General features: G+C 44.6%; 1 protein-coding gene across 1 annotated transcript in view; it reads left to right on the top strand.

The window, feature by feature from the left end:
- The window catches only part of LOC107044488 (scm-like with four MBT domains protein 1), a 55,399-nt gene that overhangs the window by 24,722 nt on the left and 8,972 nt on the right, over window positions 1-21,705 (top strand). The window contains exons 3-4 of the mRNA XM_015266378.1: window positions 2,006-2,095; window positions 3,322-4,974. Of these exons, the coding sequence (XP_015121864.1) occupies window positions 2,006-2,095; window positions 3,322-4,974 (1,743 nt within the window). The remainder of the gene's footprint in view (window positions 1-2,005; window positions 2,096-3,321; window positions 4,975-21,705) is intronic.

Here is a 21,705-nt window from a genome sequence, read left to right as displayed (position 1 = left end):
GTAATACCAATTGTCCGACAATATTTCAGATTTTTAGCTCAAACTTTAGTCCTTTTTTCAGGGGGATTTATAAAAAATTTCCGAAAATCGGCATACACATTCTAACATACATACATACATTTTCTAAAAATATCACATTTTCACGTTTCATGACATTCTACATCATTTCCAAGCAAAATGACGAGATCGTAAAAATCATCGATTACAAGGCTTCCATTGGGAAGCAAAAAGGACNCAAGATTTTCGGATAAATTGCTCTATGCCCGGATGTACTGAATCGATTGACACAAAATTTTGTACATAACTGTGGGCTCATAATACAAATTACTACCCAGAATCTCAGATGACTGGACCAAGCTTGACGCCATTGATTATGGACATCACATTAAATTTAAAATGAAAAAATTAGAAAAACGCTGATATCTCGAAAATTTTGTATGGGCGGGTATACATATTTTGATTAAGTTTGATAGTAGATATCGTAACAAATATTTTGAAAAAAAAAGTGAATCGGCCCAGTAGTTTAGGAGATATTAAGCATAATAGTTTTTCACAAAAAGTGAAATATCTTCTAAACTACTTATCCGATTCAGCTCATAAACAACATAGTTCTGTACTATCATAAGAGCTACAATCCTACCAAATTTTAACTTCCTATCTTGAATTTTCGGCGAGTTATCGTTTCCACAACGATTTCCGAGTAAAAATGGAAAATGCAGATTATTACTAAACTGACCCTAGTTACGTAGCAATATTTTGATTTGATTCGATAGATATCATCGTAAAGAATACTTTCTCGTCAAAGAACTTCAATTCGGTCACGTAGTTTATGAGATATTAAGGAAAACAGATTTTTGAGAAATTGCTATATCTGGGAAACTAGTGGGCCGATTAAGCTGAACTTGGACCCACAAATGCTCCAAAGTAATACCAATTGTCCGACAATATTTCAGATTTTTAGCTCAAACTTTAGTCCTTTTTTCAGGGGGATTTATAAAAAATTTCCGAAAATCGGCATACACATTCTAACATACATACATACATTTTCTAAAAATATCACATTTTCACGTTTCATGACATTCTACATCATTTCCAAGCAAAATGACGAGATCGTAAAAATCATCGATTACAAGGCTTCCATTGGGAAGCAAAAAGGACATTCTGGATGAAGGGAGGTTAAACTCGTCTGTCCATCCAAAAATACATTTAGCTCCATAAAAAACAGTAGATCGCGAACTATTCATTTTGAGAAAATTTTTTGCATGTTTCAAAAAAATTTCATGATACGTATTGTATTTTTAAAAAAATTCCAAATTCCGGATCATTTGATGGACAGTCCCTCCCAAAATTTTCCATTTTCAAACTTGGATAATGGGAGGCCAGTTTCACCGTCATGTGATTGCTCGTAAGGCGAGCAAAAATGATATATTTCGGCTGTTTTCGATGAATCACGACTTGACCCGAATAATTAGGCAGGCACAATTTAGGCAGGATTTCAAACACCATGGCTATATTGAAAGTCCCTCAATAGTTATTTTGATCAACGGAAGACTTTGAAATTTCATTTGAAATTTCAATTCTCCACCATCAAGAGGTAACGGTACCCGTTGCATGTGTTCAATTTCAGAATCGTTCTCGTGCTCATAGGTATCAGTTTTTAGAAACCAAAAAGCTTCAGGTAGTGCGCAATATAATAACGCATTGACGTTTTTTGGTTTCCAAAAATTGTTAACTCTAAACACGAGGACAATTTCAAAATTTAACACATGCACGGGTTGCCGTTACAGCTTAGGAGGATAAAATTGATACGCTCAGAGTGGATTGTTGTTTTTCTCATCCAACGTTATGATTTTTTATGCGTATATTCAGCTACTGGGCCTGACCATTCACCTACTAGGAAATTATGTACATTTTTGTAGAACTTTATTTTTGGACATTTTTATATGATGCGTATTTTCTCCAATCAGTTAATCGAGCACGTGAAAAATATTCTGATTTTTTTCAGGAAGGATTGAGCATGACTGAGAAAATAAAACAGGGTATGAAGATTGAACTCGGTGACTTTCAGCATCCCTACAAGCTCTGGGTGGCAACAGTACGTTTATTAATCACTTTATCCTCAATGTTCTTGTGATATGGTGGAAGAAGATGAGTGAAAAACTAGTTCGAAGTTTATTCATTATCCAATATTTCGGAAATTGAGAGGTTTATAGACATATATCTCGAAGGCACCTCTTAACATGAATATTATTTCTAATAATATCACGTGTTTAAAAGCAAAAGGTCGTATATGCCAAAAATGGCCTTCTCCGGCAAAAGGCCGTATTCTCAATTCACAACCAAAAAAATTCAATCTAAAAATCTTCTAAAATTAAGGAAAATTCAGAATTTGTTTTAGAAAATATTTGTTCTTAAAAACAATCCCCAAGTTTGTTAGTTTTTTTATCCCACCAAGGATAAAGTTTAAGAATTGGAGAAAATTGAGAAACTAGTTTCCAAAGCTAATCCACTGCCTCTCCCATTTGACCCTCGAGAGTACGCGGGATTCTTCCGATCACTGCCCTGTTGGATCCTTTAAAATAAAGATCGCTTCAGGTCCTGAAGAGAACCTGAAGCGATCTTAAGGAGTGATTAGCGAACAAAAAATGTCCAGAAGATACAAACATTTAGAAAGTTTTTACCATGTTCCGAAATATACGAATCTGGATAAAAAATGGAGATGCGGTGTTCACACAAATTATATTATGAAGTTGTCGATATAATTATTGGAGCATAATCAAAGACACTGATAACTTCTCGTGACTATCACTGACTGATCAACTGTAATATTGAAGGTATAACTTGTCTACGGAAAGGAAAATTAAAAAATCCCAAACTTTGTCTTTACGACCTTTTGCTTTTAGGTTAGTCTCGACTTCTGAGGACAAAATTTAAAGGCAAAAGGTCGTATATGCAGCTCATAATCAATCTAAAAAGGTAAGTATTATAATAAGTTTCTCCAGTATTTTCACGCAGAATTGCAGAAAAAATGAGTGGAGATACGACTTTCTGGTTTTAAGAAATTCGGAAAGTAGCTTTTTGGCGTTTACGACCTTTTGCTCTTAGACATGCGATATATTGCCTTCAATTCTCATGACTCTTCCTCTGAATAATGCCTAAATTAATGAAAATTCTACATCCATTTAATTTCAACTCTAGATTGTTGAGTTATGTATTTAATGATGATTAGCAGCCATAATGAAGACACGTACACATCTCGTTGCACCATTTTCAACTAAGTGAACCACTTATATGCCTAAACTAATAATTATTCTATCCAAGGTTATTGAAAACATTGGAGGAAGACTTCTACTACGCTATGACACCCCCGGTAGTTACTTCAAAGACTTCTGGATATTTTGTACCTCAGAGTCACTCCACCATTGCGGATTTACCTCCAGATCCAGCCCCAAATGGTTTCTAGAGCCCCCGAGCTCCATCGTCGACGCTCATCCTTACGAAGAATGGAAAGAAGTGATAGAATCCTCTCAAAAAACGCTTCAAACTCCCGCGAATATTTTCTTAGAGCCTCCCGCCTACCCAACTCATCAATTCACTCTCGGGATAAAGCTGGAAGCTCTTTGCCCTACTAACAGGACCCGCATATATCCAGCCACAGTAGTGAAAGTTTATGACGACACATATTTCCTCGTTCAAATCGACAACATGGAAAACATCCAGGCCACAAACGTAGATTCCAGAAAATACGAGAGCGCCGAAAAAACCACTTGGCTCTGTACCTCCACCCACCCCTACATCTTCCCCATCAACTGGGCAAAGAGGCACAATATCAAATTCTCACCCCCAAAAAACTGGAAATCAAATTCTGAAGATTTTGATTGGAAAAAGTACCTGAAAGAAACCGAATCAGAAGCTGCCCATACTGACCTTTTCCCCCATCGTCAATCAGCTGTTGATGCGGGGTTTGAGGAGGGAATGAGATTGGAAGCAGTGGATCCAAGGAACGAGAACATCATCTGTGCTGCTCACATTGCGAAAATCATTGAGGATCTCTTATTTCTGTCCTTGGATTATTTTGACTGTCGAGTTGATCACATTGTTCACATGCACTCTCTTCAAATATTTCCTGTAGGCTGGTGTGAGTCCAATCATTATCCTCTAAAACCTCCACGAGATTATGTGGAAGTCTGCAAAAAACTGGGAAAACCGGAGAAGGAGGAGAACATAAAACCATTATTGGATATTCCAATTTCCGAACCCAGATCGTCTCTCTGGTGTCCAAAGATTTATTTTAATTATCGATGCTGTACGGGGCCGATGATATCAAAAGGAAAGTTAGCCACACTTCCTAAAGCTGTAGGTCCTGGTCCTGTGATTCTAGTTATGAGGGAAGTTCTTTCTATGATCGTTTCTGTGGGGTATAGGAGTGCTAGGATTCTTAAAGTTCTTCAGTGTGATACAAAACCTGATCCCGGGTATCATCTAGAGGTCCTCAAGGCTAAACACAAAAATAATACATACAGGGCGAATGTTGCTGTGGTGACATCAGGGGAGATGGTCGCTGATTTCTGTAAAAGTATTTGTAAGAAGTTGATGGTCTGTCAGAATTTGTTTGGGCCTCATGAGGTGGAGTTGGATTGTCCTGATAAGTGTAACCGAATGACGAAGAGCAAGTATGTAGCGATTCCCAGTGGTAAACGAGGGAAACCGAAGGGATATGAGAGCATTCTTGTGCAGAAACCTAAACCTTGGGGGAAGAAGAAGCGTAGGAGGCGAGGACGGTGGGCTAATAAGAATAAAGAAGAGTCTGATAATGGGGGGAGAGAAGAGGAGATCAATTATTTGGCTTTAGATATGGAGAGGACTCATTCGGAAGAAATCGAAGAAAGTGTTGATGGCAGGCCGCCGTTGTCGGAAATCGATGTTATGATTCAGAAGGGGGAAGGAGGGAAAGAAGAACTGAGTAAAAATGAGGTATGAAAACCATACGTCAGTTCATTGTTTTAACAAGTTACAAGTGTGAGGAATATTTTGAGCGAACTGAACCCGCTCGAAACCCTCAGCATCGTCAATACTATTGCCGATTTTTCCGATGTTGCATGTGAAACGGCAAACTTCCTTTTGTAGGGATTATTCAATACACCCTGTGAGCAAAGTAATACTTTTTCGATTTTTCTCCCATTCAAATAGTGATAACTCCATTGAAGCTTGTAATTGTCCTCATTTTCTCATTTTCGAATTTTGATTGAAATGATGTAGAATGGTTTTAAACGTAAAAATAGAAAGTGTGGCGGCCAAGTCTGTATGTGAACACGCGTAGCGCTACTTTCCCAGTGGTCTATTTCTACAAAATCGACTAATTAAGTTGCTAAGGTAATTTCAAAAAATCTGAACTTTTGTCAGATTATAGGTCTTATAAGTCTTAATACAGATTAACTTTGTGCCAAACTTTGAGTCGAATTGGTCCAATAGTTTTTGAGAAAAGACGATTGGTTTTTATACCGTTTTTTGCGCATATTTTAAAAACTAGAGTACCGATTTTGATTTTTTTTTTTTAATATTCGTTCTGATGTCTTCTACACAAATTAATCAAACCATACATACATACAAACTGAGTTTCGGGGTTCACATCGGTGTAGTAAGTTTCGCAGAAATCCGGCCTGAAAAGTACAAAATCCCACGAAAAATAGGTAAATAATTTATATACTGTGAGGTAATTTTCCAAGCGCATCTGCGGGATTCAGACGCGTGGTTCTCCACGAATTTTCAGCGACCCTTTGGACTCTCTCAACCCGGAATGTGAACGACGGGGATAAGCGAGAGGAGACAAAATGCCAAAAGGGGCGCCAGTCCTTTTAACCGCCAAAGGACAAGGTCATACCGTTGAGACGCGTTCCACGACTAGCTCAGATAAGCGCGGAGGCGTGTGGGAACAGGCTGCAATGAGCGTAACTCAACACTATGCAAATTTTTATAATAAAAAAAAAATTATATTTTTAATCAATGAATTACGGTAAGGACCCTTTACTCGTCCATACGATAGTCAACGTAGAATTTTATGTAAAAGTGCGGGAGGAAACTCCCACGAGCACAGACGCTACACAAACCAAATTATATAAAAAAAAAGCAATATGGATTCCGTAACTAATTGAAGCAGGCACGCATCAATACTTAACCCTAAGTGAAATTAACAAAACCGAAAGAAAAAAATGTCATTAACTTATTTATAATAACTAAATCAAAGAAATAATAATAACTTTAAAGATGCGTGGGAGACGCTAGTACGCGAGGATCACCCGTACGCGACGACGACGCGAGAGCCACGACACGGAAAGTTATTGGGGAAGATCGACATATTAAATGAGTTAGGACCAGTTTTTCCCCACACACAAAAAAAATAGTGATAGTAATCAAGTAGTAATAATCCTAATAAAAATTAACTCATGAGGTAGCTTAAGGCTACAGAGTGCCGCGTCACAAGCAGACTCGAGTACATTCTCAAACGGCCCCCAAAATGGGCGCCGGAGTGGATTCCCTACGAGAAGTACGCGTACACTCACAAAAAAATTTCGACCCTCACCGTGATTCCGCGAGAAACACCAGGCAGACTCGTCTGGACCCTCAGTACGGCGACGTCGGAAAAGAAGGCCGGAAAATTTGGGCACAACACCACAAAGTACTTTAATTTTTTCCATTTAGGCAAATAAGCTCGAAGAGCGAAAGAAACTTGAAATGCACAGAGCGACTTTAGCTGAACAAATCCCAGCGAAAAGTGTTCGTCGGGGCCGTACATCGCCCCGAGGAACCTCTCAATCTCTCCTGCCCCCACCCGATCACGTGATGAAGCGCGAAGAATCCAGGTGATTCGACAATTTTGACTTTAGCATTTTTAAAATGGTTCTAATTCCCAATTTCTTAGTCCCAGCAACTGAGACTTGCGCCTCGCGGTCGGTGGATGTGATGCGCATTGAGCGGTGCAGAAGCCAACATAATCCGATGCTCCCTCAATGTTGTAGCATCGGTTTTTTACTGGGCGGCCTTGTGCCACCGATCCATCAGTGAGCTGGTGGGGGTTTGCACGTAGAGGCCTGAGATGCCTGCTGGCGTGCGACGATCGTCTTTCGCATCCTTCGTGATGTGAGTTCCTAGACTCGGTGTGTGCGTGCTCGTCGGTGTGTTGCTCCTCAGCTATAGAGCTGTCTTGTAGCCATTCCCGATGGTCCGCTCCACTCCCCTCGTCACGAAGCTCACGTAACTCACGGTGAGCGCGATCGACAGAGTTTGAGAGAATGATGAAAAGAAGGTAAATAAAAGAAATAAAATGACAATTGTGGCCCTGGGTGATCCGACTCCTCGCTGGGGTAAGATACTAATTTTCCCCCCATGATCCCCGATCAGTTCAGGCGAGGAACAGTACATGATTTTTATCATGGTACAATACATGCAACATTCAATGCTAAAAATAGTCTACCATACCCATGCATAATTGTAAGAGTCAAAGATGCTACAAATTATTATAAAAATTATTAGATGATTATTTTATGAGGTATGAATACCTGTATCTTCAGCTGTATGAAAGAGCTACATTTATTATTTATTCACTTGCATTATTCTTGAATTTTTAGTGCTAGAATGATTATCGGATATTGAAATAAATAAGTCAAGACGAGATTATGTAAAATGTGTAAGGATATTTTCCCGGGTTGTTCACCCAGGGAAAAAATCCAAACTACTTTTTAGTCGTCTCTATCGCTCGTATGTTGGACGTCAGCCGAATCTTTACGGAAAGTTCAACGAAAACCGACCTCTGAGGCAAACTCGTCCACTCAGAGGACTTTTGTGGCTGGACAACAGGTTGCCCAGCGAGCATCAGTGTGACACGGTAGAGTGGGCGAGGTCGACCAGGAGTATTCCCATCACATCGTCACGAGCCTTTGCAAGCCGTGTATTAGGCCTTGCAGCCTAATTATGTGATTTTATTCACATCTACTCTGGTGTATCTTTCGACTCCTCCAGGAGGCGTGCTTCTCTCAAATATTTCTACTCGGCAGAGTTCCAGGATTCTTTGCGAATCAGTCGGGACTCCTCAGAGCCTAGGACGTTGAGAAGCTGATCTGACCAGGGTGGAACTACGTTACCCACCTTACGACCAGCCACACTCTCAACCACCAGTTACCGCTTCGGTGATCACGCATCACTGTCTCCGGGTAGTACTAAAAATGTCGACGTATGGTCGGGCCGACAGGAGGATTACTCTACTCCAGATCTACGGGCCCATACGCCTGAAATCGTTCCGTCGAGACTAGATAACGCCGGAAACAACAAAGTTGTCACTGAGAGTTCCGAAATAACTCTTTTTTTCGATTGCGGGGAATGCAGAAGCATCCCCCTACGTTCGCTACCATCAGTTATGCACCTGGCAACGCTGAGCTATTCGCCCATCAGTCCTTGGCGATATTTCAATCCAACACTACAATATACTCTGGAGAAATCCTTCCGACATCCCCGCTTGAGCGTCCGCGTTCGACTAACTCGGAGTCTCACTAGGGCCTTGCCTCCTACTCTGGATATCTCGACGACGATAGATCATTCCGTTACCCTATCCCCACCAATCAACCCGACGGAATTACGGAGGTACCAGTCCTTTCACCTGGCTACTTTGGTCCCCAGTCTACTCCGACACAGCCTTTAGAGTCGCCTAGTTGGAGCCCCTGTACGTCGAGCCACTTTCCCCCAAACATAACTGGGCGAGTTGTAAAATAGCGAAAGTGTAGTACGTCCTCTAGATTTTTAGAGGTCGCGGTTCCACCCAAACCGCTATGCGTTCAGCCTTTCATCGGTCTGTGGCTCTTCTCATCCAGTCGCGGCTCTGTCAGCCGCTTCTAGATGTCTCTTCCTGTCCCTCTTATTATAATTTAAAGAGCTCAGTTAACTATTTAAGGGGATTTCAACCCGTAACGAGAAAATCTCGTTACACACCTCCCTCCTCAAGAGAGGTTTCGCCCCGGAACCTACACTTTAAAGTCAAAACCCTCCAGGAGTAACTACTCTTCGCCTTCCGATTTTTCCGTCGGGGGATCTTGCAAAGCTTCCCTATAGGGCTTCATGTTCACTATAGCGCAGTCTTTGGTATTACGACCCGTCATATCAGAAACTTGGTAAAAGTTTCTGGAGTGTTTCTTAGTCACCACGAAAGGTCCGTTGAACGGTTTGTTCAAGGACGCTGAACGATGCTAGGACTAGTTCGCCGACCTCGAATTCGCCCTTCCTCCGGCGCAAGTAATAACTTTGTGCTTGTCGATCATTAGCTTCGGCTAATGCATGCCTAAAGGCCAATCTGAGGGTATCATGGCGCTTTGTGCGCTCGACCCAGGCTTCTGTCGGAGTTTCTTCAACTTCAACATCTCCCTCCAACTTTCGTCTCAGTGAATTCGGTGGCTCGGGCTCTCACCCGAGATTTACGAAAGCCGGGGTTGCTTTCAGGGAGCTGTGTTGAGCTGCATTGTATGCAAAACGAAATGTATCCAAATGAGAGTTGCAATCACGGTGATCCTGATCTACGTACGATCATATCATAGCTTTTATTGATCGATTCACTCTTTCAGTGGGCTTCGCCTGCGGGTGATACGGTGGTGTTGTTCAGTGCTTCATGTTGGTTGAAGTAGCGAAATTCTTCAAGTCCTTATTTATAAACTCGGTTCCATTATCGGTCAGCAATCCTCTTGGAGCTCCCCATCGATAAATGATGGTTTCCTTGAATGCTTTCCGTATCGTCGCAGCAGTTGTTTTTCGCAATGGTCGAACTTCTATCAACTTCGTAAAGAAGTCTTGGATGACTAGGATATATTGGTGTCCCGCTTTACTACGCGTAAAGGGCCCATGATATCCGCCGATATTCTCGACCATGCTTTTTCAATTGCTCGAGGTCCCATCTGGCCTATCGGAGCCTGTTGTTGCACTTTACAGCGCTGACATTCGTGACACGAACTTACGTACGTCATCACGTTATACGTCATTGATTGGCCAAGCGTTGGCAGGTTTTATCTACACCTTGGTGTCCCGCCTGCGGTAGATCGTGGCATTCCCGTATGGCGTCACGTCTCATCTCTCGAGGGAGAACTAACTTCCACTCATTGAGATCTTGGTTGTCCACTGAGGCAATTGTTTTTGGTCTATGGCGGTATAACAACCCTTCCGAGGCCTTCCACGTGGGATATTTCTCGGGAACTCTTTCTACTTCTCGACAGCGGTGGACCATTGATACCATTGGTCTCCGGTATCCACGGCTATCGTGAGTAGATCAGTCGCTCCTTCCGGTGCCCGTGACAAAGCGTCAGGTACGTGGTGAAGGGCGCCATTCCGGCGTATGATTTTATAATTATACTCTAATAACCGGAGGTTCCATCTTCCCAGCCTTCCAGCCAGGTTTTTGATATTATGAAGCCACCTTAAGGCGCTGTGGTCCGTGATCACTGTGAAGGGATAGCCCTCCAAGTAACAGCGAAACTTCATAATTGCCCATACACCTACCAAACATTCCTGCTCAGTTACCGTGTATCTTGTTTCAGGGTCGGATAATGAGCGACTAGCGTATGCTATAACGCGCTCTTGTCCATCCTCTACTTGTGTGAGTACAGTACAAAGTCCCACACTGCTTGTATCCGTTTGCAGGGTAAACGGCAGTGAAAAATCGGGACAAGCAAGAGTCGGAACCGACGTCAAATGCTTCTTCAGCGCTTCGAAGGCCCCTTGCTGTTCTTCATTCCATACCCAAGACTGATTCTTCTTCGTCAGAAGTGTCAGCGGCTGAGCTATGGTTGCAGACTCTGGTATGAATCGTCGATACCAGGATGCCATTCCCAGAAAACGGCGAATCTGTTTCAGATTCTTCGGCACGGGAAAATCCACGACTGCCGATGTTTTCTCGGGATCGACCTGTAAGTCCTTGGCTGTTTGCGACGAACCCGAGGTGTTTCACCTCGGAGCGACAGAAAACGCTCTTCTCGATTTATTGTAGGACCGTTATCTCTCAACCACGAGAGGTGTTCCTTAAATGTTCTGGAGACAGTAATTATGTCATCCAGGTTCACGAAAATGTGGAGGTACATTTCTGACCCGATTAATTTGTCCAGGGCTGTTTGGAAGGTGGCTGAGGCATTTGTCAATCCGTACGGCATGCGTTCGAATTGAAAAAAAACCTCTTCTCGGCACCGTCAATGCAGTGATCTCTTTCGAGTCCTCTGCCGAAGGCATTTGCCAATACGCGGCACTCAGATCGAGTATCGTGATGTAATTGGCCTGTCGTAACTCATCAAGGATGCCGGTCATATTTGCAACCGGGTAAACATCCTTTTTGGTTACTTCATTCACCCGACGGAAGTCGATGCAAAATCGATACTTTCCGCTGGCTTTTCTTTACCATCGACACGGGACTATTCCACTCACTTTTGAATGGTTTGATAACTCCATCGCGGAGCATCTCATCTGCCTCTTTCTGCATCGATAATTTAATGTGTTCAAACATGATACGGACCCATTGTCGGATCGCTTCGTGCCCTTCCACATCGATTTTGTGTGGTGACAGCTTGGAAAGTAGAAGACTTCCTTCATGCACTGGAATTTTTTCATCCAGGTACTTTCTCCAGGTACTTTCAGGCCGTTGCATACTGTTATGTGGCAGGCTCTGTCCACTGAGACAAACTTAAATGTTTCGTCAGGTTTATCTCTAAGGAATCAGGACTGGTCAAAGAAATCAATGACCATCCGGGCTTCTTTCAGAAAATCCAATCCCAGTATGAAATCCTCGGATAGCGAAGCCATCCAAAGAATTTCAACAGTGACGGTTCTTCCCCCTAATACCAGAGGTATTTTAGAGGCTTCCTTTACCACTTCTAGCTGGCTATTCGCCACTAGAACTCTTCTCGGTGGTATTCTCCTCGCGCTGATGCCTAGCTCGCTCAGCAGCTCGATCCCCGCTTCTTCAGCGAAGGTACGAGATGCTCCTGAGTCCACTAGAGCGCGTATCTTTCTTCCGTGAATTTCAACATTCACATGAAAGGCAAACGTCTTGCCTTCCTTCATTGCCTGTCTGACAAACTCTAGGTCAGATTCTATCTCCGACGATGATAGGGCTATCGGGTCCGTCATGGAGTCTAGAGAGAGTTTTTCTTCCCTCTTTTCCTCTCGGGATTCCTCTTTTACTGTCTCGGGCATTTCTACCCTCTGCGAGACATTTCTCGATCTCTAGATTGGGATTTCGCCCTGAGATCTCCTCACTTCCAGTTTCTGAGGATTTTTCAACCTCTTCCACCGGGTGACTTTCCATCCCATCCGAGATTACCGGCGGCGCAGATGAATTTTCGTCACTTACGCTGCCGGTTTGACGGTTTTGGACGGCCCTTTGGACATTCTGGTGAAAAATAATCCGTTCATATTTGCTATGAACGTGCCTACACTTTCCTCGGCGCCTTGTCGGCGATAGGAAATTTTCTAATGCAATGCCTGCTGGAAATCCAGTGCTCCAAAACGTTCCCAGAGAGCATGGCATGCATCCTCCCAAGAGAAAACCTCCACATGGCGGTACCACGTGAGGGCATTTCCCTTCAGGACCCCTCTCAGGATTTTTACGAGGTCTCTTTCTCGCATACGGATTGCGTATCTCGCTTCATTTATTGTGGAGATAAAATCCTCCATGTCTTCCTCTGGTTCCCCAGAGAACGTTACGCCCCACCTGGTCAAATAATCCAGGGCTTTGCCGGAGTTTTCACAGCGATCCTACGATCTTCACGGCCGTAAAAATCGCTCTCCGTCATACTTGATTCGAAGGCTTGTCTACGACGCTCTCTGCGGCGTTCGTATCGCTCATTTGTCCCAAAATCATTTTTCAGGGCTGTGCGCCCTGGAGAATTTGTGGGATACTGTCTCGGAACCTCAGGTGCTGGTTCTCGGACTTTCTCTCGAGGGTTAGCTATTGCTGGCCCCAATTGTCCCCTCACTTCCGTGCTCAGTTTTTGCACCTGAGCAAGTATTTCCTCGGCCGTTGGTGTGGCGTTTGTTACAGTCACCCCCGAAATTCCTTCCGTGGACGTCGTGGCCTCACTAGCATTTCGGCTAGTAGTTTTGCTGCCTTTTGGCCTCCCTCGCCCTCTGCGGGGAAGGGCTGTAGCTCCTATCAGCCCTGAAGCCAGGAGCTGTTCTTCTAATTTCTTCGCTTCTTCAGCGAACGCCCTTAATGCCGTCATTCGGGAGGCTACGTTATCTGGTGACCTTTCACCCCCTCAGCTTGGCCTGTTCTTCGGCAAGGGAAGGCTCCAATCCGTCGCCAACGGACTGATTGGCTTTTTAACGCTCTGTTCGCTGAGAGTCTCTGATTTTGATCTCAAGACTTTTCCAGTCTCGGATTCCTGACCACTATTTTCAGAGGTCGTCACTTTTTCAGTGCGACTCTCCTGCGTTCTCTTCTTGGCTCCCTTTTCGGGATCCACTTCTGAACCTTTCGGTTCGACCGGGATTGCAGGGGTTCTTTCCTCCCCTCCCTCTTCTCAGTAGTATTTCAACTGAGGTGGCGCCATCTGACGGCATTTTCCACCAGTCGGTAATTATCTCTTCAGTCAGAACCGAAGTAACCTATTTTACCGACCGTCGTCCAAGTGGGGTGCGTTACCGGCAGTTGTTAGTTATCGGGGAGGCGCTAAATGGCGTCTACTAACCAATTTCGCATGCAAGAGTGGATGATTTTTGTTTTGGGGCTTTCGCCCCTTTCCTTCGCCTGTTCTTCATCCGGTGCAGTTTCCGGCATTCTTACACCTTTTCAGGTGAGGAAATTGCCCTGGTCATCTTTCAAACTAGGGGTTTCCTTTCTTCCAGTCAAAAAAAAAATGTCGGGAAACAAAAAAATATTGAAAAAAAAATTTCTACAAAAAAAAACTGGTGGGTTTTTCGCTCCATTTTCTCTAGGAGGAGGTCTCCATGTGGGCCTCTCCTGTGGCGTCGGAGGGGTTTCCACCCTCCGTTCCGGCCCTCTGCTTGTCGAGTGCGAGCTTTGCAGCTCGTTCTAGGGCTCTTCTCTCCTTCCTCCGGAGTTTGGTGAGTCTCACCCACCATTCTCGTCTCTGGTGTGTTTCAACCCTCTCCCGTTCGTGATCAGGGAATCTTTCATCCTTGACCACGTAGTGTGGGCCATTCTTCTCCTGTGGGCGTCTTTCGGCCCTCCTCCTCTGGGTGAGTCCTGCCTGTGCGGGGCGGGGCTTCTTGCAGCCTCTGCCCTGTTCTCTGCTCTCTGCTGCTTCTGTAGCCGCTTTAAGTCGGCCTTCGAGATGTTCTACCCAAACGCCGTACACCAGGATCCCTGTGCCTTGTATTTCTCGTTACAGGGCGTGCAACAGGGCCCTGGACACGGTATTCCGCACTTCTTGCAGTTCGGTTTGTAAGGCGCAGGGTAGTCTCGGCCCTTGTGCCCCTCCCTCCTGCAATTCCAACACATTCGTGCTGGAACGGGGAGCCTCCTCGTTTCCCGTTGGGTTTCCTCAACCCTGGGGATGCAGTCGACGAGAGGTGACTCTTGAGTCATCCTCTCGTCTTCAGAAGCCTTTTGTTTGGGGATTTTCACCCGAACTGCCTCTGCGGTGCCTTCCCCCCGTGCTGAAGCATATGGAGGTATACCTTCCTCGCCTCAGCATCGAGGCTTTTCCCCTCAGGGTTTTTTCGCCCCGATCTCTACTCCTTTCTGCCCTTCGGCAGTTTCCCCTCGGCCTTGGAGCTCTTCTCCTTGGCCTCGGAGATCAGCAGTGAGGCTGTAGGGGTGCTCCTCGCCTGGGGACTCGTTACACGGGCCTTTCGCCCGTGCTTGGTCACCCAAACGTAAGAGGACTTTTCGTCCTCGACCTCCATCTGCTCCTGGGAAGGAGGCGGCGACACAGCCGATATGGTGGGCCCCGGGCTGACTAGGGGCAACTGTGCGAGCACCATTGCCATCAACTCGGGGTTCTCGACCATCATGGCCGCCAAACTCTTCGCCAAAGCTTCCTTATACTCGGGGTTTTTCACCCGCGGCGTCCTCGCAGATGGGGAAGGAGCGGTGGTAGAGATTTCCACCACCTGCGACACTGCTCCTATTGGCTCGAACGCAGGTGAGGGAATTTCGCCCACATCCTCGTCCATCGCCAGCAGTAAAGCCATTTCGGTCTGTTCTGGCTCCGTCGATGCCCGATCTGTAATAGAAAGGGCAGTGAGATTAAGGTTAGGGACTTCCTCGGTGCCTTGTGGCACTTTCTGTCCCTACACTCTCCTTTCCTTCAGGGGCGTTATACCCTGGAGGTTATCTTCAACCTCTGGGCGAGGGGACTTACCCTGCTGGGCTTCTTCGGCGGTCCGCACCACGAAAAACAAACCCGTCCCCTCAAGGCCATCTCCCCCGGGTGTGGAGGAAACAGTACATTGAGTTTCCGAGAAAATCTATCCACGACAGAAATTTCGTGCGTGTCGAATTTTATTTTTCCCCTTTTCGAGAAATAAATAAAATTCGTTAACTTCCGACGAAAATCAATTTCTCGATTTTTCTCGTATTATCTCTACGATAATTTTTTCACTTACCCATTTTTCAGGATTTTCCTTCTACTCCATTGGCGTGGCTCCACGTTGGGCGCCATTTTGTAAGGATATTTTCCCGGGTTCACCCAGGAAAAAATCTAAACTACTTTTTAGCCGTCTCTATCGCTCGTATGTTGGGCGCCAGCCGGACCTTTACGGAAGGTTCAACGAAAACCGGCCTCTGAGGCAAACTCGTCCACTCAGAGGACTTTTGTGGCTGGACAACAGGTTGCCCAGCGAGCATCAGTGTGACACGGTAGAGTGGGCGAGGTCGACCAGGAGTATTCCCATCACATCGTCACGAGCCTTTGCAAGCCGTGTATTAGGCCTTGCAGCCTAATTACCCCAGTGAATTTTATTCACATCTATTCTGGGGTATTTTTCGACTCCTCCAGTAGGCGTCCTTCTTCCGAATATTTCTACTCGGGAGAGTTCCAGGATTATTTGCGAATCAGCCGTAACTCCGCAGAGCCTGGGACGTTGAGAGGCTGATCTGGCCAGGGTGGAACTACGTTATCCACGCTACGACCACCCACACTCTCAACCACCAGTTACCGCTTCGGTCATCGCGCATCACTGTCTCCGGTTAGTACTAAAAATGTCGACGTATGGTCGGGCCGACAGGAGGATTACTCTACTCCAGAACTACGGGCCCATACGCCTGAAATCGTTCCGTCGAGACTAGATAACGCCGGAAACAACAAAGTCGTCACTAAGAGTTCCGAAATAACTTTTTTTTCCGATTGCGGGGAATGCAGGAGCATTCCCCTACGTTCGCTACCATCAGTTATGCACCTGGCAACGCTGAGCTATTTGCCCATCAGTCCCTGGCGATATTTCAAGCCAACACCACAATTTACTCCGGATAAATCCTTCCGACATCCCCGCTTGAGCGTCCGCGTCCGACTAACTTGGAATCTCACTAGGGCCTTCCCTCCTCGTCTGGATATCTCGACGACGATAGGTCATTCCGTTACCTTATCTCCACCAGTCAACCCGACGGGATCACGGAGGTACCAGTCTTTTCACCTGGCTACGTTGGTCCCTAGTCTATCCCGACACAGCCTTTAGAATCGGCCAGTTGGAACCCCTATGCGTCGGGCCACTTTCCCCCCAAACACAGCTGGGTGAGTTCTAAAATAGCGGAAGTCTAGTAACGTTCTCTAGACTTCCAGGGGTCGCGGTTCCACCCAAAACCGCTATGCGTTCAGCCTTTCATCGGTCTGTGGCTCTTCTCATCCAGTCGCGGCTCTGTCAACCGCCTCTAGATATCTCCTCCTGTCTCTCTTATTATAATTCAAAGAGCTCAGTCAACTATTCAAGGGGATTTCAACCCGTAACGAGAAAATCTCCTTAGAAATGTCACACTGGCCAGGTGGAATATCATATATGTCCAACAGCTTAGTCACTGTCTAGCAGGCATATTTGTTCCATTCATGGTTTCTTCACTCTTCAAAGTGAGAAATTAATTATAGAAGTCCTGTCGTGTTCCCTCACTAACTGCCACATATTCTGCTTCATTTGTAGAGACAGCAACCACCTTTTGTCTCTGACTACACCACGTAACTGGATAGTTTGCAAGCATAAACACATACCCAGTTGTGGACCTCTGATTATCAATATCTCTCGCAAAGTCTGCATCTGTGAAACCCATCAGATTCGAACCAGTTCCTCCATAAATGAGACCAAGCCCTGGACTCTTCCGCAGATATTTTAGAATTTTCTTAACTGCAATAATATGAGTTGAACTAGGTTTTTCAAGAAAAAGACTAACCTGTCCTACTGCAAATGCGATATTATCATGCGTCTTGTTGAAATGGCTGAAAACATCAATGAGCCCACATACTCACGATAAGGGAAGTGACTGTATCCAGAGCCCTCATTCCTTGACAGAAAGACTGCTGGATCTGTTGGTACTGATGACTCTTTTGTCTCACTCATGTAAAACCGCTCCAGAAGTTTTTGTATACAACTCGTTGTCCAATGTAGATTGACTTATCTTGTATATTTCTCACTGTCTCCAAACCAACATGGTATTTCCCATCTCCCCGTATCATTCCAAAATTCTCTGACAAATACTCCAAAATTGATTCTCCAACTCTCAAGCTAGATGACAACAGCAGTCCATCATCCACATATAAGAGCAAGTAGACAACCTCATCATCCACTCTACGTATGAACAGACATTCATCAGCCTGACTTTGGATGAACTGGAAACTTCGTAAAAAACTAGCGAATTTCTGACTCCAAGCACGTGGAGCCTGTTCATGTTCCATTAACATAATTTGTTAATCCATGACCTCTCAAGGCAGCTTCCATTTGAAATTTCCACAAACGAAAATTCTTGCCATTAAACCGATGTAAAGCTGCATGCTGACTCCCCTCGGTTTTGAACATATCCATAACGGCTTTTTTCCGCGTACCTACTCTCCACGACAAAAACAAATAACTTCAGATTTTTTTTACTCTGTAAATCTCCGTCTAGACTACAACTTCCCACTCTTTACTCCCCTGGGCCCATAACCTATTCAGTAATGAATTGAAAAACCCACTGAATAATATTAACAAAACGTATATTTGGTAGTGACTTTACAAAGTTGCACACACCGTGCTCGACAGAATACACACCGGAGTTACTCACACATGCAGAAACCTGTACCCACGTGATTCTAATTTTCGACAGTGCCACTCATCTATAATACTGTGCAGTGACTCTCAATAGTTTCGATTCTGATTTTGACCCTTGTGATTCTCATTTAGATCCTTGTGACACTTCCTTAGACCGTTATTTCGACTCTCGTGAACCGGGTCACCCTCGTGAACCCTGAAAATTTTTGCGTTGTTTCAATTCTCTATTTTATCATATAAAGAAATACTACTGATCCTTCCTGACCTCTATGTAATAGAACTGATAACTTACTCGATTCAGAAAATCTTTGCTCTTCGAACTTTTCTAATATTTTTAGTTTTTGGAGCGATATTTAGCATTAAAGAATTTACGGAAGGTCATCGCTCATTGGTGAGCGGTACAGGAGGGGTGGGAGCACCTGTCGGTGGTGCGAGTGTTCGAGCACCAATATTTTCGTTAGAATTCTACAAATTAATAACTTGGCGAATGTTGGAGATTTAAAAAAAATCGGAAAGGTAGAAAAAATTCCTAAAAAATGAAAATAGAATTTACATGTATTCAAATTTAGAATGACGAAAAATTAATGTAATTTTTCATATTAATTGACCACAAGGGATATAGCATTAGAAATTTGGAAAAAACAAATGTTCTTTGAGATGAATTTTAGATGTTTCTCAAAGTTTCTTTCTTGGAAAAGTTGATTTGTTTAACAGGTAAGCGTCGTACAGATAGAGTCTTTTCCACAGTGTGTTAATTCCTGTTCGTTTCAGTAGACCCCAGCAGGAGTTAATGGTTTCGAGACAGTCGTTTTCCGGCCATCTTCTTCAGGTGTAACTCATAGGAGGTCTTAGTGGTGAACCAGACACCCAAGTACTTGAAGTAGTTGTAACGAAATTTTCTCGTTACGAGTAATCATATTACTCTTGCGCAACTAATAATACTAGTGTGCGTAAAATGGATGGAAAATGATATGAAGCCACATCTGCCACCGGCTTGCAAAGGCCGAGAGGCAGATGAGAGCGACATCGGACGGCGGCAATAGCCGCGCCGAAGGTGAGTAAACCAATGAAATAATGCCGAGAGGCGTGGTTTTGGGTGAAACCATGCATCTGAACATTATAGACTGGCCGTCGATATGCTGTCGCAATACTTAGAAACCCGCCTGGCTGTGTTTGGGGATTGTTGGGCCGACGTACAGGCGTTCCAACCAGGCGATTCTATAAGCGGTATCGACTTAGCCTAGAGACCAACGAGCTAGGTGCAAGGACTAGCGCCCTCTCGATTGCTGTCGAGCTGATCGGTGGTGGTGGGATAACGGATGACCCATCGGCCGCTGAGATGTTCAGACTAGGGGGTAAGGCTCTAGGAGATTTCGAGACAGTCGGTGACGGACGCTTGCGTCGAGCGGATGCGCTTCAGTCCGGTTCTCGATCAAGCTGACAGTGGCATGAATTCACAGTGGATTCTGAGGGGACGTTGTTCGAATGAGATTCGAAACAGCGAGAGAGTGTGACGCTTCGGCGAGAAAATGCCAAAATAGTTTGGGATAATTGCTGGTGAAGCACCGGCGAAAATCCTTTACAGAGTTGACCACTTTAATCTCAGTCCCGTTAATATACCATTTCTCTTCCAGTTTTCTCTTCCCTCCGTTCTTGAAGATCATTATTTGTGTCTTCTGGACGTTTATCTCCACGTTGTTTTTTTACCGTATCTTTCCGTAGCTTGGATCATTCCTGTCAGTTTTTCTGCTGATTCGGCCACCAATCCTATGTCATCGGCCTATTTCAGGGCAAAATTTTTTGTTTTTCCTATCATCTTTTCCCATGAATCGTCAATGTCGTCTAGGAAGATGCAGAAGAGCACCAGGCTGAGTGGGTATCCCTGCCATATTGACTGATTGTTTTCCAACGTTCTTCCAGTCCTAATCCTTCCTCACGCCGTTGCTACTTGGTGGTGGCTGCCTTTTGGTACTCTTCTTTTTTCTCGTTGCTCCAGATCAACATTTCTTGTGTTTGGTTGATTTTTTCTCCAATTGTGTCCTCGAGGTGCAGTCGGGTGATTGATACCCCAAGTTGAAGAGCTACCACCATGTGGTCTGAGTTCAGTCTGGGTACCACTTCCATCTTATCGATCAACTCTTGAAAATCCGGGTTATTGGTGATAACCAGGTCTATGACTGACTGTGACCCTTTTTTCCGATGTGTGTAATTTTTCCTTCTTGATCTCCATTCGTACAGCGCTTCATTATTATTAAACCGAATTTATCACATATGTTGAGTAGTTTTCTCCCTTCTGCATCTAGTTTTGTGTTCTGTGTGTCTCTGTGTAAGTCATACATATCCATTTCTTCTTCGTCTAACCCGTTAGAGCTACCCACTCTTGCTTTCCAGTCCTCAACAACTAACACTGTTCCTCCCCTGGTGGACGCTCCTTCTAGGTGTAGGTTTATCTCTGATGCCACCTCAGCAACCCCCACATTATTATATACTGTAATTCTTTTACCTGGTCTTCCTTGCGTGAAGATTAGCTCACTGATTATGAACCCCAGTTTCCATGGTTCCACCTTCCATTCGAGGTTTGTGTCTTTCCTGATGCCTACCAATGTTCCTCCCGCTGATCTGGCTTTCTTTTTTATTTTAATTGCTGAGTTCGCGCACCAAGTATATTTTGCATCGAGCTTATCTATTTCCATTTGTTTTCTCCTCTGTTCCCACCAGGGTTTTTTGGATGATGACCACGTCAAATTCTTCCCGAAATTTCCACGAGTTCTTTATTTTTCTTCCCCCTGCTGCGGTCCATACTACTGTCTTAATTCCATCAGAAAAGCCTCTTTGGCGTCCTGTTTTTGTCAGTGCACATATCTTCTTCTTTCTGGAGTCTTTCCGTACTCTCATTCCACTTCCACCAACTCCCATTGACCTTTATATTTTGGTAGCCCGTAATAACTCTTCTCCCCTGGCCATCTTCCTCTTTCTTCAAGAAGTCTAGCCAGCTCTTCACTTCTTTCTCGCCGTAGGTGAAATCATCATCGAAAATGTAGTTTGTTCCCCTTCACCTACCTCTTGTTCGCATGATGGCTCCCTTTTCGGTGAGCTTACTCATCTCAAAGATTATGCCACTGCCATGGTGTCGAGCTGCGCGTACTGTCACGCCCACTCTTGCCTCCTCCTACATTACCTCTTTGAGTAGTTGGATTCCCTATTCCGCGTCTTCTCCCATACCTTCGACGTATACAGGGTATTTCAGAAGTACATGTACATCTGAACACCCTAGGATCAGGGGGTGATTCTGAGCAGAAAAGTCCTCTTGCACTTTTTGATCAGACTCACCCCTAAAAAGTTATTGGCAATTAAGGGTGGGCCAATGGGGAGTGATTTTTAAGCGGGCGCACATCCATGTGATATGCAGCATATGTGTGTGTGCCCGCCCCACCATTCTACGAGACAAAAGAGCGCAACGATATTGCTCTCTCTCTCTCTCTCTCTCTC

This window comes from Diachasma alloeum, unplaced genomic scaffold (assembly GCF_001412515.2).
Source record: "Diachasma alloeum isolate Michigan unplaced genomic scaffold, Dall2.0 Dall_scaffold_00750, whole genome shotgun sequence".
NCBI lineage: Eukaryota > Metazoa > Arthropoda > Insecta > Hymenoptera > Braconidae > Diachasma > Diachasma alloeum.
The sequence above is the reverse complement of the archived record's forward strand: the minus strand, read 5'-3'. Positions and strand labels throughout refer to the sequence as shown.